This window comes from Heptranchias perlo, chromosome 9, assembly GCF_035084215.1.
Source record: "Heptranchias perlo isolate sHepPer1 chromosome 9, sHepPer1.hap1, whole genome shotgun sequence".
Lineage (NCBI taxonomy): Eukaryota > Metazoa > Chordata > Chondrichthyes > Hexanchiformes > Hexanchidae > Heptranchias > Heptranchias perlo.
Window position 1 is genome coordinate 74,822,213 of NC_090333.1, and position 18,998 is coordinate 74,841,210.

An 18,998-nucleotide genomic window follows, 5' to 3' on the forward strand; every position below is an offset into this window, starting at 1 on the left:
ATCGGCGGGGGGGGCGTCTACCATCGGCGGGGGGGGCGTCTACCATCGGCGGGGGGGGGCGTCTACCATCGGCGGGGGGGGCGTCTACCATCGGCGGGGGGGGCGTCTACCATCGGCGGGGGGGGCGTCTACCATCGGCGGGGGGGGCGTCTACCATCGGCGGGGGGGGCGTCTACCATCGGCGGGGGGGGCGTCTACCATCGGCGGGGGGGGCGTCTACCATCGGCGGGGGGGGCGTCTACCATCGGCGGGGGGGGCGTCTACCATCGGCGGGGGGGGCGTCTACCATCGGCGGGGGGGGCGTCTACCATCGGCGGGGGGGGGCGTCTACCATCGGCGGGGGGGGGGGCGTCTACCATCGGCGGTGGGGGCGTCTACCATCGGCGGGGGGGGCGTCTACCATCGGCGGGGGGGGCGTCTATCATCGGCGGGGGGGGGCGTCTACCATCGACGGGGGGGCGTCTACCATCGGCGGGGGGGGGGGGCGACTACCATCGGCGGGGGGGGGCGTCTACCATCGGCGGGGGGGGGAGGGCGTCTACCATCGGCGGGGGGGGCATCTACCATCGGCAAGGGGGGGGTCTACCATCGCGGGGAGGGTCTAACATCGCAGGGGGGGTGGGGGGGGGGGTTTACCATCGTTGGGGTCCTGTCGGCCAGGTGAGCTTGTTGGGCCTGGATAAAGTACTCCAGCTCCTCCGGGCCCAAAAGCCATGTACTAAAAGCACTCACCTCATGGATCCGGCCCTTCCCGCCTACTTTCACCTGATGTGATTCGGAAGTCATGGGAAACCCGTGCAGGTGAACTTAAATTCATTTCAGCTTTAGAATCCACAAAAAATTAAGTACCTCAATTATTTCAATGAGGTACATTGCCCTTTTAACAATCGGCCCGCCATCATTAAGTAGGGATGTGACTTCCGGGTTTTGGACTTGCTGATCCAAACGCGCCTGGGTTAAACCCGGAAGTGGGTACATTGGAGCCGGGTTGCAGTCCCACTTCAGAAATCTGTTATTTTTACCTCCCACCCGGCCCCAACCCACCCATTCTTTGGGGTTAAAATTACCCCCAAGGTGTCAGAAGTGAGCGCACCAGTCAACATAGGGACTGCGGCAATGCATCAAAACCAAGGGCAGTAGTACAGTCGGGGCTGAGATTTTCAGATAAAGTGTCAAACATGTCCACAGTTGTGAATAATTCCACAGGGATTGAGGTACTCTGATGTAGAGTGACAGAACTGAACACACAAGAAAGTCAAATCATGCTATTTATCTCCCACCATGGACATTCTAGTTTGATTCTGTCGGCAGTCCTGCTTGTCTCCTTAATTGGATCTTTTCAATCTTGATATCAAGTCCATTTTTGGCATCAAAGTAAGTCTTCCTGCTCTACAAGCCAAGGCAATGTGTCACAAATGGAGTAGGGTGGGACACCTTTGGGACCATGCCCGGGATTACCTTTAGGCTTCGCTGGTACTCTTTAAAGCTTTCCAGCATGGCTTCTATTAGCTTGCCTAGGAAGCAGTACCCCTTAGAATGGAGACCACACCCATGTACCAAGAACGTTAATAGTAGGTTGTTGGAAGGGCTTAGTGGGTTTGAACTAAATTATTCATATTAACTCTCTCCGATAGAGGTACAAGCTTGAGTTACAGAAACATTGGACTATGCCAACTGGCCTTCTCAGATGCCATGTAACCATTTACTTCAACTATCCGGTCTCTTGCATTCTTTGGGCATCAAGGGAGTTCGGAATTGGATCAATAATTTTCCACTCAGTCTGGAAGGAGACAGCAGGGTCCACGCCGGGTTGAGGAAAGAACATTTCCTCAGAAACTTTAAGGGGTAGCCTCTATTTGTCAAGCCTGGGTGGTCAAACACAAACTATATAAAGAGTCTCCAAGCCTTTTCCGCTGTACAGATGGTTGGAGAGGAAACCTGGCCCGATTCAAGAAAAAAAAACCCAATGAATCCAAGATGCATCTGCTTTCAATAGGATCCTCAGGGGCATAAAGTCCCAGCGAGCAGTGAACAGTTCTTTTTTGTAAATTTTGTGTTTAAGATTAGGGATGTTGGTGCTGAAGAATAGAACAAGTTCCTTTTCAGGCACCCAAGGCTGGTATAGTGCAGCTAGATACATAGAGAGTAAGTCTCCTTCTGCTCTATTCCAACAATGTGCCTCAATTCTAACCTCATAAAACTACCCTGTACTGCACAAGTGTGACATTCTTTAATTTCCCATGAAAAACAGAATGAATCTACCATGGCCAATTATTACCCTATCCACTTTCTCCCAATCATCAGTAAAGTGATGGGAGAAGTCATCAGTAGTGACATCCAACAGCTCCTACTCACCAATAACCTGCTCAACAATGCTCAGTTCTGCCAAAACTACTTGGCTCCAGACCTCATCACAGCCTTAATCCAGACATGGGCGCAAGAGCTGAATGCACGAGTCTCTGCATTCAACATCAAGGCAGCATTCGACTGAGTATGGCACCATGGAGCCCTAGCAGAACTGAAATTAATGGGGCTCAAAGGCTGGAGTCATACTTGAAGCAAAGGAAATATGTCGTGGTTTTTGCAAGCCAGTCCCCACAACCCCAGAAATTCATTGCAGGAGTTCCTCGGGGAAGCATCCATCTCTGACAAGGGAGAGCCTAGCCACCTCCCCTTGACTTTCAATGGCACTACCATTACCAAGACCCCTATCATCAACATCATGGGGGGTCACCATTGACCAGAGGGGTACAGTAGTATAGTTGTGTTACAGATCAAGTAATCCAGAGCTTTGAACTACTAATACTTTGAACAAACCTCACCATAGCAGTTTGAGAATTTGAAATCAGTTTGAAAAATCTGGAAATAAAAAAATGGTATCGGTAAAAGTGAGCATGAAGCTATCGGTTTGTCGTAAAAACCCAACTGGTTCACTCATTTCCTTCAGGAAAGGAAACCTTCCTGGTCTGGCTTACATGTGAGTCCAGTCCCACACCAGCGAGGTTGACTCTTCACTGCCCTCTGAAGTGGGCTAGCAAGCCACTCAGTAATATCAAACTGCTACAAAGAATAAGAAGGCCCAAAATCTTCTCAAGGAAACCCATTTTCAAAAAGAGGGGAGAAAACAGACCCAGGCAACTACAGAAACAGTTAAAATGACAACCCGTAAAATGTAATAGGATTGGTTATCCGGAGCAGCAATCAACAAAGCAAATAGAATGCTGAACTATATAAATAGAACAGGAGAATACGAGTCAGTCCGTCTCCAACTGTAGACCATATCTTAGAATTGTAGAAAATTTACGGCACAGAAGGAGGCCATTCGGCCCATCATGTCCGCGTCGGCCGAAAATGAGCCACCAAGCCCAACCCCACTTTTCAGCACTTGGTCCGTAGCCTTGTAGGTTACGGCACTTCAGTGCACATCCAGGTACTTTTTAAATGAGTTGAGGGTTTCTGCTTCTACCACCCTTTCAGGCAGTGAGTTCCAGACCCCCATCTCCCTCTGGGTGAAAAAGTTTCTCCACAGCTCTAAACCTTCTATCAATTACTTTAAATCTACGCCCCCTGGTTATTGACCCCTCTGCTAAAGGAAATAGGTCCTTCCTATCCACTCATAATTTTGTACACCTCAATTAAATCTCCCCTCAGCCTCCTCTGTTCCAAAGAGAACAACCCCAGTTTATCCAATCTTTCCTCACAGCTAAAATTCTCCAGCCCTGTCAACATCCTTGTCAATCTCCTCTGTACCCTCTCTAATGCAATCACATCCTTCCTGCAATGTGGTGACCAGAACTGTATGCAGTACTCAAGCTGTGGCCTGACCAGTGTTTTATACAGTTCCAGCATAATCTCCCTGCTGTTATATTCTATGCCTTGGCTAATAAAGGAAAGTATCCCTTATGCCTTTTTAACCACCTTATCTACCTGTCCTGCTACCTTCAGGGATCTGTGGACATGCACTCCAAAGTCTCTCACTTCCTCTGCACCTCTCAGTATCCTCCCATTTATTGTGTACTCCCTTGCCTTGTTTGCCCTCCCCAAATGCATTACTTCACACTTCTCTGGATTGAATTCCATTTGCCACTTTTCTGCCCACCCGAACAGTCCATTGATACCTTCCTGCAGACTACAGCTTTCCTCCTCACTATCAACCACACGGCCAATTTTTGTATCAGCTGCAAACTTCTTAGTCATGCCCCCTACATTTAAGTCCAAATCATTAACATATATCTCAAAAAGCAAGGGGCCTAGTACTGAGCCCTGCAGAACCCCACAGGAAACAACCTTCCAATTACAAAAACACCCGTCGACCATTACCCTTTGATTCCTGCCTCTGAGGTAATTTTGGATCCAACTTGCCACTCTCCCTTGGATCCCATGGGCTTGTACTTTTTTGACCAGTCTGCCATGTGGGACCTTGTCAAAAGCTTTGCTAAAATCCACGTAGACTACATCAAATGCACTACCATCATCGACCCTCCTTGTTACCTCCTCAAAAAATTCAATCAAGTTAGTCATCAAGCTGCGTCCAGTTTTTAGCATTAGGATACAAGGGAAACATTGAAGTCTTGCAGAGTGTAGCCATGAGAATGGTCCCTAGCATCTGAACTTACGTTTTGAAGAAAGACTGAAAAAAACATGGGCTTTTCAGTGTTCAAAGGAGGTGATTGAGAGGGAATTTCAGAGATATATGAAAATAGTGACCGCTATAGAAAAGAAACATGTCAAATACCACTTCAAATTAAACCACAACAGGAAGATATGGGGTCAGAGACTCAAACTATTGAAAGATTAATTTAAAGCTAACATCATAGAGTTCTTCTTCATGCAAACCATGAACGACACATGGAATTACATCATAAAATAAATAGTTGGATGGTCTGAAGGTGGTGGGGGGGGCGGGGGACTACTGTTTTTTTCTGGATGGATTAGCTAAGATGGGCCAAAAGTATTTGCTTATCCGTTTCGATGTGGTATCACAAGCTGCATCTGAATCATGGTCTTGCTGTCTCAGCCATAGTCGTGTTAGTCAGTGCCAGCGCTGCTGTCAACAGACACAAAGAAACACTTGCCTCAGTAAAAAATCTCAGCATGTACAAAACGCATCATCTGCTGAGTAAGGTTTTGCATGGCCGAGGATAGGAAATCCCAGAAGTTCTGGAAAGGAGCGTCATCAGGCAACGACTTTTCCAGACACTTGCAGGAATGTCACTGATGGCAGGACTTGCTGACTGAAGTTGGCTTCTCTTCATCTGTAAAGGAGCCCTCTCTAGTTTGCAGCTTTGGATCAGCCTCAGTGACTACCACTGCTGTTACTGCTACTGCGCTGGCTGTTGCGACATCAGAATCTACCAACATCAGAGCAGTTGCGAGTAAATTGAAGAGTTTGGCTCTTCGGACATACTGCTCTTCACTCCAGAGTTAGATGGCATCAGAAGCCTCGAGATTGTCGAGTGACTGGAAGTGGAGGAGGCTGTGAGGACCCGAACACCTTCTTCACAGTCTACTCACCTAAGACAGATCTCGAATCAACTCTTTGGGGTATTCTAGAGAACGGCTTCAATCTGAACTCAACTCTCCTTCTAACTCGGGGCTGGAGGTAAGCTTCTTGGAGGAAATGGAACTCAACAAGTCAAAAATTTCTCTCAGTGGAACAGCTCAGAGTTGAAAAGTAAGTAAACGCACTATAATCACATGTGTTAACTCTTCTGTCAAAAACTCATCAAGAATTAAGAAAACCATACTGAGAAACTTTCTGCAAAATAACAGGCTAGCAATGTGGAATAATATGTTCACTACTGAATAAATGGACTAATTCAACTTTCTTCTGCTAAATAATAGAATCTGCTGCCAAGAACAGAGGAAAACGAATTGATGCATGGTTCGAAACAAGGATCTCAGACAGAGTGGGGGAGAGGACGGCCGTCTGACTGAGATGATTTTTCTACGGTGCTTCACGTACAAATACAACAGAAATGCCACGCGTGTATTTTTTCTGATCTTTCCTTTTTTATTTTTGCACAGAGTTTCCCTATATTGTGTCTCTTCTCTGAACAATGGAATAAACTGGTCTCAGACCATTGCAAATTTATAAGCAGCGGCTGGAAGGTGGGGTCAAGGCATCTTGAATTTCACCTCTCTCTTTGTGCAGAAGTGTCTGACCTCTGCATTGGCAACTCCCCACCACACCACAGCACAGATGAGAGTGGAACAAGAAACAACATTCTCCCATTGTGTAGTGCTCTGTATTGAGCTCCAATGCACTGCGTTGCTGGGCCAGTAGTATGCATGTATTATACAAAAGGATAAATGATGGCCAAATGTAACAGGGCTTGAATACGCTCAAGATAATTGGCAAAAGAACCGGGGAGAGGAAGAGAATTTTTTTTACGCAGCGAGTTGTTATGATCTGGAATGCACTGCCTGAAAGGGTGGTGGAAGCAGATTCAATAATAACCCACAAAAGGAAATTGGATAAATAGTTAAAAAGGAAGGGCTATGGGGAAAGAGCAGGGGAGTGGGACTAATTGGATAGCTCTTTCACAGGCACGATGGGCCGAATGGCCTCCTTTTGTGCTATGCAATTCTATGAAGGAGCTTAGACAAAATAATACTGGAATCCATCATTAAGGAAGTGGTAACAGGGCACTTAGAAAATCATAATATGATTAGGCAGAATCAACATGGTTTTATGAAAGGGAAATCATGTTTGACAAATTTATTAGAGTTTTTTGAGGATGTAACTAGCAGGGTAGATAAAGGGGAACCAGTGGATGTAGTATATTTGGATTTTCAAGATGCATTCAATAAGGTGCCACATAAAAGGTTGTTATGCAAGATAAGGGCTCATGGGGTTGGGGGTAATATATTAGCATGGATAGAGGATTGGTTAATGGACAGAAAACAGAGAGTAGGGATAAACGGGTCATTCTCAGGTTGGCAGGCTGTAACTAGTGGGGTGCCGCAAGGATCAGTGGTGGGGCCTCATCTACTTATAATCTATATTAATGACTTAGATGAAGGGACCGAGTGTAATGTATCCAAGTTTGCTGACAATACAAAGCTAGGTGGGAAAGTAAGCTGTGAGGAGGACACAAAGAATCTGCAAAGGGATATAGACAGATTAAGTGAGTGGGCAAGAAGGTGGCAGATGGAGTGTTATGTGGGGAAATGTGAGGAAGAATAGAAAAACACAATGTTTTTTAAATGGTGAGAAACTATTAAATGTTGGTGTTGAGAGAGACTTGGGTGTCCTCGTACAAGAAACACAAAAAGTTAGCATGCAGGCACAGCAAGCAATTAGGAAAGCAAATGGCATGTTGGCCTTTATTGCAAGGGGGTTGGAATAAAAGAGTAAGAAAGTCTTACTACAATTGCACAGGGCTTTGGTGAGATGTCACCTGGAGTACTGTGTACAGTTTTGCTCTCCTGACCTAAGGTAGGATATACTTGCCTTAGAGACAGTGTAATGGAGGTTCACTAGATTGATTCCTGGGATGAGAGGGTTGTCCTATGAGGAGAGATTGAGTAGAATGGGCCTATACTCTCTGGAGTTTGGAAGAATGAGAGGTGATCTCATTGAAACATATAAGATTCTGAGGGGGCTTGACAGGGTAGATGCTGAGAGGTTGTTTCCCCTGGCGGGAGGGTCTAGAGCTAAGGAATATAGTCACAGGATAAGGGGTCGGCCATTTAAGACTGAGCTGAGGAGGAACTTCTTCACGCAGAGGGTTGTGAATCTTTGAAATTCTCTACCCCAGAGGGCTGTGGATGCTGAGTCATTGAATATATTCAAGGCTGAGATAGATAGATTTTTGGACTCTAGGGGAATCAAGGGATATGGGGATTGGGCAGGAAAGCGGAGTTGAGGTCGAAGATCAGCCACGATCTTATCAAATGGCGGTGCAGGCTCGAGGGGCCATATGGCCTCCTCCTGCTCCTATTTCTTATGGTCTTATGGACACAAAATCAAAAGCAAAATACTGCGAATGCTGGAAATCTGAAATAAAAACAGAAAATGCTGGAAATACTCAGCAAGTCAGGCAACATCAGTGGAGAAAGAAACAGAATTAACTCTTCAGGTCGAAGACCCTTCGTCAGAACTGGAAGAAATTGAAGATTAAACAATTTTTAAGCAAGTACAGAGCCAGGGAAAGGGGGGAGGGAGGAAAGAACAAAAGGGAAGGTCTCTGATAGGGTGAAGGGCAGGAGTGATTAAATGACAAAAGTGATGATGGTGCAAGGCAAGGAGGGTGGTAATGGGACAGGTAAAGAAACAAAAGATGGGTCGAGAGCAGCTGTAAATGGCAACATCAGAACCATCAGCAGCACTTGCTGTCCGAAAAACTGGGAGCAATGGTTATGATCTGAAGTTATTGAAATCAATGTTGAGTCCGTAAGGTTGTAAAGTGCCTAAGCAAAAGATGAGGTGCTGTTCCTCGAGCTTCCGTTGAGCTTCATTCGAACAGTGTAAGAGGCCGAGGACAGAGAGGTCAGAGTAGGAGTGGGAAGGGGAATTAAAATGGCAAGGGACCGACAGGTCAGGGTCACGCTTGTGGACTGAACGGAGGTGTTCAGCAAAGCCATCACCCAATCTGTGTTTGATCCCCCCCAATCTAGAGGAGACCACATTGTGAGCAGCGAATACAGTATCCTGATTGAAAGAAATACAAGTAAATCACTGTTACACCTGGTAAGAGTATTTGGGGCCATGGACGGTGGGAAGGGAGGAGGTGAAAGGGCAGGTGCTGCATCTCCTGCGCCCGCATGGGAAGGTGCCGTGGGAAGGGGAGTGGGTGTTGGGGGTGATGGAAGAGTGGACCAGGGTGTCGCGGAGGGAGCAGTCCCTTCGGAATGCTGAAAGGGGAGGGGAGGGGAAGATGTATTTGGTGGTGGGATCCCACTGGAGATGGCGGAAATGGTGGAGGGTGATACATTGAATTTGGAGGCTGGTGGGGTGGAAGGCGAGGACAAGGAGTACCCTATCATGGTTCTGAGAGGGAAGGGAAGAGGTGAGGGCAGAAGTGCGGGAAATGGTACGGACACGGTCGAGGGCCCTGTCAACTACAGTGGAGGGGAATCCTCGGTTGAGGAAAAAGGAAGACACATCAGAAGCACTGGTGCAGACAGTGGCATCGTCAGAACAGATGCAACGGAGACCGAGAAACTGGGAGAAGGGAATAGAGTCATTACAGGAAGCGGGGCGGAAGGAAGTGTAATCAAGGTAGCTGTAGGAGTCGGTGGGCTTATAATAGATATTGGTTGATAGCCTAGCCCCAGAAAGGGAGATAGAGAAGTCGAGGAAGGGAAGGGAAGAGTCGGAGATGGACGATGTGAAGGGGAGGGAAGGGTAGAAATTGGAAGCAAAGTTGATTAAATTTTCCAGTTCGGGGCGAGAGCAGGAAGAGGCACTGATACAGTCATCAATGTCGCATCTGTTCTGACGATGTCTTCTTCCACACCAGTGCTTCCGATATGTCAGGTGAAACAGCGATTTACTTGTACTTCTTTCAATTTAGTACACTGCATTCACTGCTCACAATGCAGTCTCCTCTACGTTGGGGAGACTAAACGCAGATTGGGCGAGCGCTCTGCTGAACACCTTCGCTCAGTCCGCAAGCGTGACCCTGACCTGCCGGTCACTTGCCATTTTAACTCCCCATCCCACTCCCACTCTGATCTCTCTGTCCTCGACCTCTTACACTGTTCCAGTGAAGCTCAATGGATGCTCGAGGAACAGCACCTCATCTTTCGATCAGGCACTTTACAACCTTCTGGAATCAACATTGATTTCAATAACCTTAGATCATAACCACTTCTCCCATTTTTTCGGACAGCAGGTGCTGATAATGGAGGTGTTGCCATTTACACCTCGTCTGGACCCATCTTTAGTTTCTTTACTTGTCCCATTCCCATCCTCCTTGCCTTGCACCACCATCCCTTTTGTCATTTAATCACTCCTGCCCTCCACCCTATCAGAGACCTTCCATTTTGTTCTTTCCTCCCCTCCTCTTCCTCCCTCCCCCTTTATCTGACTCTGCACTTGCTCAAAATCTGTTTAATCTTCAACTTCTTCCAGTTGTGACGAAGGATCTTTGACCTGAAACATTAACTCTATTTCTTTCTCCACAGATGTTGCCTGACTTGCTGAGTATTTCCAACATTTTCTGTATCACACGCACAAAGTGTGTTACATCCTTGAACACACTTAAAAAATGAATGGGAGAGTTTTTCATATAGTACGGCACTAGAATTTGGCCTCACAGTTCCTAAGCAAGGCACGGAAAACTCTGCCAGGGTCCAGTTTGTTAATCACTATCCACTGTCCCCTACTGGAAATCTACATATGGACTGAAGGGGACATTGAATATGCACTTGGATAATAGGCTTGGAGAACTGGAATTCTAAAGGGATGAGCTTTAATGGGCTGATTGGCCTTTTCTCATTCTCGGCTTTCCTTATATTCTCATGTACACATGCACGGGCATTGAGTAATGCCATGACCGGGCTAAGCTGTCATGTTCGCCATGGTTTAAAAACCCGTCAACCTCAATCATGAAGAATGTCCACTTGGCAAGGTCCTACGATGATTAAAACCCTTAATCCATTGATGAACCAGGTGGAAGGTACCTGCTAAACCATAACCCACCTCGCAAGAAACAAGCTCTACAAGAGCTGAATGCACTCCAATAACAAAGCAACAATGTGGGGGGGACATCCCAAGTTTTAGGAGGGGGGAGCTCACCACAAAACAGGCTAGTCTAAGATGGAACAGGTATAAATAAAACTCCCCCCTTTGGTAGAAAAAGAATGCAATTTCAATGAAGTAACAGACCAGGCCACATTTAAAATGCAGGACTGAATGTCCAGGATGGACCCGGAGATCAAATTAGCTTGTAGTCACTCCCGCCATCCGTTGTTTCCCCAAAATATTATAAAATGAGTTAATTTTATTTGTGCATCGTGCCAGTACCATGGAAATCTGTTCTGGGAAATTTGTATATGCCACTTTTGCTCTTTCAATTTGCCTTTGTGCCTCTCCGTTCTAACAGCACTTACATCTCAGTCAGAAGCTTGTGCAAAGTGCCCACATCCTCCCTTTCTCCACCTACCTGACGAAGTTAGCAGCTGATGTTACAGATAACACGTACTCTGATCACCAGTACGTTGAATGCAATACAGGCCGCTGTACTGTACCAGCTACTAACATCCTCCACTATCAAGACCGGTGGAGGAACGCACAGCACAGACAGTACACACAGTGTACACAAACACACACACACACACAAACACACACACACACACAAAGCTGATTAAAATGAAAATACCAGTGGACCACGGGATAGACCGTACATGTAAATTTCCCATTTCGCAGTGTACTAATATATGTGATGTGGAGATGCCGGTGATGGACTGGGGTTGACAAATGTAAGGAATCTTACAACACCAGGTTATAGTCCAACTGTTTTATTTAAAAATCACAAGCTTTCGGAGGCTTTCTCCTTCGTCACTCGCTCACCTGACGAAGGAGAAAGCCTCCGAAAGCTTGTGATTTTTAAATAAAACAGTTGGACTATAACCTGGTGTTGTAAGATTCCTTACATTACTAATATATGTGGCAGCAGGTTTACGGGTGCCATCCATTGTCACAGTGGCCAATCAGTAAAGATGGCATCCTCCTGAGGAACCAATTTTGTGATGTGACATTGAAAACAAAATCATTAATTCCTGAGAAATAACACTGTCGATAAATGTACTGTTTTACATACTAAAACATTAGCTGTTTCCTTCTCCAAATCTGCAAACAGTACATTAAAATCCATAGGCCATCCATCAGCCCATCTGCTTACTTGGGCCAGAGACCTTTGGAATCCTGCTTATCTCCTTTAAAACTATCACCTGGCCATATAAACTGACATCGGCAACAAATGTTATACTTCAAGAAATACTCTCCCTGATCATTAATAAACTGCACGAGCAGCAGTGGCTCAGAACAAACACTACAGAACTATTCAAGCCACTGTCTATGACAGAACTTTTTCCATTTAGCATCATCTTCTGCTTCTCGTTGCCAAGACAGTGTTCAATCCAACTAAATTGCCATCAATTCTATGAATCTTAACCTTTGTCATGTATGTAGGACTTGATCCAATGCTTTCTGAAGATCCCAGTAAATTACATCAACTGGATAGGCCTCTCATCAACTAGTTTAGCTACCTCCTAAAGGAATTCTGGCTGTGTTGGAACCCATGATCTAAATCCTTATATTCTCTGTGTTTTCTAGATGAGCACTGAGACCAACCTGTATGTTTAAAGTATCGGTAAAGTCAGTTTTATTATTGACTTAAAAACATGTTTATTTTCCCCCGATGCTTTTCAGGTTCCATTTTTAGAAATATTTCCAAAACTGGGAGAAAATCAGGGTGGGAGAGAAATTGGGCCCTAAAATAGGGTAAATATGGAGGAAACCATCCCAAATTAAACCTGTTTTTTTCTGGAAATCGAATCTCAAGGAAGTAAGGGACTTAAAAAAGGCAAAGTCAAGCGAACCGAAAACCCATAACAGTCCGCAGATACCCTTTCAATGGGCCTCAATGGAAGCTGTAAAAGTCTTTACCAATTCTTTTGGTCGCCTGTCCTAATATCTCTTTATCTGACTCGGTGTCAAATTTTGTCTGGTGATGCTCCTGTGAAGCATTTTGGGATGTTAAAGGCGCTATATAAATGCAAGTTGTTGTTGTTGTTGTTGTTCTTGCTGTTGTTGTATCTTTCAATATACATCCAACCTACTTAATTGCCCATTTTGGTCTCTTTCTCTTTCTTTCTGTTAGTAAGATATTTCCTTCAATCTCCATATTTTTCTTCCCCTGTTTTATTTTCTAGCTCTGCCTCCCACTTAATCCTGCCCAAAGTCGTTATACGATCCTGCTGTGTAATATAGTGAGAACTGTAACAAAAGTTCACCAGATTAATAGTAGCTGGCTATTTTCCTTGGAGGTACCCTGTTGAATATGGGAATGAGCAAAGTAGCCTTGTTTCCCACACTTGGACCTAGTTCCAACCCAACAAGTCTAAATGTATCAGATCCAGAACCAAATCATGAAAGTCACCACCTCCTCACAGAATCAGAGCAGAAACCCCATTAATCCTATAATGGCGATCTCTTGGATGACGTGCCTGTGTGGTGTTGGCACCGTCACAACCAACTATCAGTGAAGGAATGTTTAATGTGCCCTTAAAGAGGGTGTAATTGTTCTTGTCATTTTTCAGAGTAAAGCAATCTCTTGGTGGGCTAATAATATGTCATTGCCCTAAAACGCATGCAATGGTGGAAGAAAAACTGGACAGTCTTAAATCGTCTGTAAATCTTTGAATGCCAAGTGATATTTTGAAAGGCCAGGTAGTGACTTTAACACACAGTTTGAGGTCGCAGCCACAGGCAGCACGTCACAATGGCTGCATCCTGGCACCAGCATACTAAATGGAGCTGAGAGGCTCCAGTGCACAGCTATTGCGCACACCAGCACTTTCAACGGTCAGGACTGGTCTGTGTGTGTGTGTAGCTGCAGATTGCAACACATGGTGAGGAACCACCATTGACTTTGGCCTTATTCCCAGCCTTGGCCTGCTGTTCAATGTTCTGCTTTTCCCTTCTTCATTCACATGTAATAGTATTCCCAGCACAAGAGAGAGTGGGGAAGAAACACTCGCAAATTTATTTTATTTTATTTTTTTTGGTTGGGGGGGCGGGAGGGGGGGCGAGGAAGAATTTTTTTTCTACAAATCTTGAGGCTATCGTTCTTTACTTGGCTCAGTGCTAAAACTCTCCTGATCCCGTTAGGCCATAAATCCAATCTGTCACTGTTGGATTTAAACACAAGTTAAAAGTACGAAAGGAGATTGTTATAACACCATCTGATTTCTGCTCCTCCCCCCAAAGCGAGAGAGAGAGACTTTCATCCCACCCGAATGGAGAGAGGATTATTTTAATCTGTAGTACTAGCCTGGTGGATCACAATGGCCCTTTTTTTAGATCCTGTACATTCCTGTGCTCCTATGATTTAAGCACAAGTGGCAGAGATGACAGGAGATTATATCGCCCACTGCACTATCAATCTTCTGCCTGGCTCCACTGTACAATACAGAGTCCTGCAGGATTAGGGCACATACCTGTGTAGCTCATGTAGTTGTCGAATGGTGTGCCGTAGTATTGCATTGGTCCGCACGTATCGTTTACTGGATCAGGATCCCGACAGACTTTGCTTTTAGGAGTTGGCGCCGTGTCAGCACACAAGTCCCCGGTTTCCATCGATGGGACAGTCTCCCTGCACGGGTCATCACATGACTCCTTCTCACTCACTCCTTTAAAGACATGGTATAAGCCCAGAATATGACCAAGCTCATGGATCATGGTGTTGGTGTGGCCAGGTCTCCCATAGTAGGATGGACTCAGAACTACCCCACCTGTAAATAAATACAAACCATATCAATCAAGTCTGGAAGTCTCAATGGTTGAACTCCTGCCCCATGTGGGCACATCTTCTAACTTGAGAATCCCAATTTCTGGAAATTAAATGGGCAGGAAATGGAGTGGTAATACTGGAACACAATCCTCTCAGTTCTACTACTTGGATCAAAATGCAACCCCAGACAGGTGGGAAGAAAGCTTCCCTTTGCTGTCGAGTGTCCACCAATAGCTCAGTGCACTGTGTGATGTGGTACTAAGTCAGACAGAGCAGGAAGATCCCAGGTTTAATTCTTGACCTCTGCTTGTTTACCAGATTCAGCTGGGATGGTGGCGGGTGAGAGCGCTAAAATTGTGCACCGTGCTAGGGACAGAGAAAAAAAAACTAGCTAGCGTTCTTAATGCTGAAATAATCTATGTACGGACCTCCGATGAGGACAGGTTTCAACTGCAATGCCTGCCCATGGTCTGAAGCCCATTGACACTGACCGTTGAGGCTCGCGCATGAAGAATGGCCACTGGGGCCAGTTACCTGAGGGATACCGGTGCCCAGAATCACTACCTTCAGGAGAGAAGAGCAAATGAAAGAGGGGAAAACACACATAAGGTGCAATGTGTGTGCCCATAATAACCTGTACATTGAAGTTTCACAGTGTACAGACAAACACAGCAAGGACTGACAACCCTCAAACCCAAAACAGAAGATAAGTCATATAATTCATCATCTTGCCTCCTGGTAAAAGGGAACACAAAACCAGACTAGAATATACCCATCAAAGGAAAATAAAACTTCAAAGATCAGAATGAAAATTTCAACAGCCATTGGCCTTTTCCTAACCATGGGCACCTCGGGGTGGATACTGAGGTAGAGACAAAACATCACTTACATTCCATTGTTATAGAACAGATCGGCCTTAACCAAACACTTAATACCAACAGTTCACAGTTAATGCGGTCCTCACAGAATCTTCTAAGTGCCATGTTGATGGCTGCTATTTGGAGTTCAAGTACAATTAGATGTTTCATTGTCAGTCTTGTTGCCAAGATCAACCAATGATTGTTGAAGGTCAGGCAACTGTACATCAGAAAGCAGAGAGAACTGGAACTCGGGCGAAGAGATTTCCCCTTCCTTATGAGATAAAGGCCATAACGTTAGAGCACAAAGAGGTTCTTTGGGCAATGTCACAGTACATATAGTGATGCTGCTCCCTTGACTGTCACATCTCCAACACCCTCCACCACCACCAACCTTCACCATCTAGTCAGGGGTTAAATATGCTCCATGTCAAATTTTGAACTTTATTATCTTCATACTGGCACTGTAGGAGCCCACTTACACATTCAGCCATATGGTCTGTGGGTTGTAGTTCGGCAGAGGGATCCCCAGGTCCCGCTTCCAGCACTGTTGTTACAGAGCCAGAGAGACAACCCTAAGTGTCAGCCTTGGCTCAGTGGTAGCACTCTCACCTCTGAATGAGAAGGTTCCAGCACATAATCTAGGCTGACACTTCAGTGCACTACTGAGGGAGTCCTGTACTGTTGGAGGTGCTGTCTTTCAGATGAGACATTAACCAAGGCCCTGTCTGCCCTCTCAAGTAGACGTAAAAGATCCCATGGCACTATTCAAAGATGAGCAAGAGATGTCTTCTAGTGTCCTGGCCAATATTTATCCCTCAACCAATACCTAAAATAGATAATTTGATTATTTATCTCTGTTGTTTCTGGGACCTTGCTGTGTACAAATTGGTTGCTGGGTTTCCCTACATTACAACAGTGACTACACTTCAAAATATTTCATTGGCCGTAAAGCCCTTTGGGATGCCCTGAGGCCCTGAAAGTCGCTATCGAAATACAAGTTCTTTCTTTCTTTATTGATTCAAATATTGTACGCGTGATGAACGAATCTCTTAATGAAAGAAGACTTCCAGTCAGATTCCCTCCCCATGTACTCAACCCAGAACCAAGCCTTGTAACTGCAAGTACTTGAATTGTGGTATGTTATAAACTACCTCAATATATTCAAACATGTCAACACACCTTTTCCCAAATATTACATTCACCAGCCTAGTCCCATTCTCCACCTGTTCCATGAACAGAAATGATGCGTGGTCTATCTGAAAGCTGAGGCTCCTTCAGATCGCCGCTTCCAGTAACCATCCTTGTTATGTCGGTATCAACAGCCTCAGAAGTCAGCTTCAGTCCCACATCAGGGGTATGAGTGCTGGAAAAAGGCATTGCTAGAAATCTCGCCCTTCTCCCAAACTATCCAACTGGGAATTGTTTCTAGGGGAGCAGTCCACTGGAAGAAGCCTGGATGGGGCAGAATGTTAGTATTTTGACCTTTGGGACCTCAGTCAGACTCCAGCTCAGCCTGAGAATCTCCAGCAATCTGATTACTTTAATCTGCCTGTTTACCTGATAGTGATTTGACGTAGGCTGACTGCTTCGATTTTAGCTCACCAGGTAATGCTTTCATGTCAAATTTATCTGTTGAAAATAAACCCTTTAAACTCCTTTACAGCCTCATCCCCTTACCTACCTTTACAGCAGCAGATCTATTTGTCCCCTTTTAAAGCACACCATATCACCATATTTTCAATTTTCACCAACTGTCCCCCTCTTGTTGGTCCTTGCCAACACAATCCTTCCCTCCCATTTGCTCACCTTTACAGCACAATTGCGCTCTCTTTCCCCCTTAATCGCCCCCGCACCGCCCCCTTCCCCCCCCCCCCCCACTGTCATTCCCTTCACGGGAACATAAGCATCTAAACCTGATGCCAACCCACAATGCCACCAGTTATCAAACCTGCGGTCTTCACATCAAAACATTTGTGTTTTTAGACGTTAAAGTAATAAAACTAGCCATCGAGCTAATTGAGAGAGACTGATAGATGAAGAGAGACCTGAGCTGGATTGGCCAGTGAACCGTGCTGGCCTGTTGCACGATGAAACTATCTGTACTCAATAAAAGAACATTTGCATCACTGTAGAAATTCTGGAACGGTCCTGTCCGGAAGGCAAGGGTAAGATCACTATTCACAAGTTCTTAAAGCAAAACACTGAAACGGTTCACCTTGCTTTTATATGTGGAACAGAAAAGAAAGTGATTAGCTGAGCTGGCGGGAACGCAGTGAGAGTGTTCCTTATGAAGGCACAGTTCTTGGACAGACTGGAAATGTGAGGTTTATTGGTTACATGGCTGCCAATAACAAACTTTATTAGGAATGAGCACTTCTTTATTGTCTCACTAAACTAAACAAAGTCCTTCAATTCCTCCCCCACTCGATTTCCTTTTGTTACATTTACATTCTACTTAACATTAAGGCACGAGCCTCAGCCAAAGATGAATGAAAATGGTTTCTTAGCTTTGTTAACAGGAGAGAATGGTTCTCTTTGCAGCTGTTAGCATTTCCTATTCAGAGGATCGAGAAGTTTGAGTGGCAGCTTGCCCTGCCCCTTTGGCTTTTTCTTTTAATTGAGAAATCTTGCTGATGAACTAGACTGCAGGACGTCTCAAGGTTGAGAAGAGCACGAGAAAAGATCAGGTAAATAAAGTAGTGATTGGGTTTTAAAAGCTCGTAGATTATAGGAGGAAGGGAAGACTGAGAAGGTAACGAGGTGCCCAGGAAATAAAGTGCAAAGTCTTGATTTCAACACAGCGAGGAGGGACAGTGTGTCAGACAGCGTATTTGGAGTTTAGAAGGAAGAAGAAAGAAGTGTTCAGAGGAACAATGACCACAGTAGTATCAACACAAAAAGGAGGGGAATGGGGTGAGAGGAAGGGTGGGGTCAGAGGTGAGAGAATAGTTTCCACCTCTCTGGTTAGTAACATGTTCCCTTCCTCAGCCAGATGATGAATCGCACACACAGTTAATTCTTACACAGACATTAAATGGGGAGGGAGCAAAATCGTGGACAAAACATAATTCCCACGCTTATGATACTAGTGCTAATTCAACCCATCATGCACTGGGGCTAATGTGCAACAGATTTGCACCATCGTACTGAGCTGAGTGTTTTGCAAAGTGGGCATAATACAACACACTGAAAATCTTAAATAATAGTTAATAATTCATACACATCTGGTACACGTCAGACATATCTGTGCACTCTCTGGCCAGCATCTGTCTCCAATTAAGTTCAATATCCATTGTAAAGCATGTGCATGCTTAAAGGTGGGCAAGATAAGGAAAAAACATATTTAAAGCAAGATACACTGTGTCGGTGATGGAGTATCTGGCAAATAAAGAGCAGGACAGGCTGTGTTATTGGAGGAGCTGGTATTTGGGAATGGGATAGGCTGTGTTATTGGAGGAGCTGGTATTTGGAATTGGGACAGGCTGTGTTATTGGAGGAGCTGGTATTTGGGATTGGGACAAGCTGTGTTGATAGAGGAGCTGGTATTTGGGAATGGGATAGTCTGTGTTATTGGAGGAGCTGGTATTTGGGAATGGGATAGGCTGTGTTATTGGAGGAGCTGGTATTTGGGAATGGGATAGGCTGTGTTATTGGAGGAGCTGGTATTTGGGAT

The 18,998-nt window shown here is 45.3% G+C and overlaps 1 protein-coding gene across 1 annotated transcript in view; it reads right to left on the reverse strand.

The window, feature by feature from the left end:
• pappa2 (pappalysin 2) overlaps nucleotides 1-18,998 on the reverse strand; it is a 565,518-nt gene that overhangs the window by 336,526 nt on the left and 209,994 nt on the right. Inside the window, exon 4 of the mRNA XM_067990736.1 lies at nucleotides 14,173-14,466. Coding sequence (XP_067846837.1) covers nucleotides 14,173-14,466 — 294 coding nt within the window. The remainder of the gene's footprint in view (nucleotides 1-14,172; nucleotides 14,467-18,998) is intronic.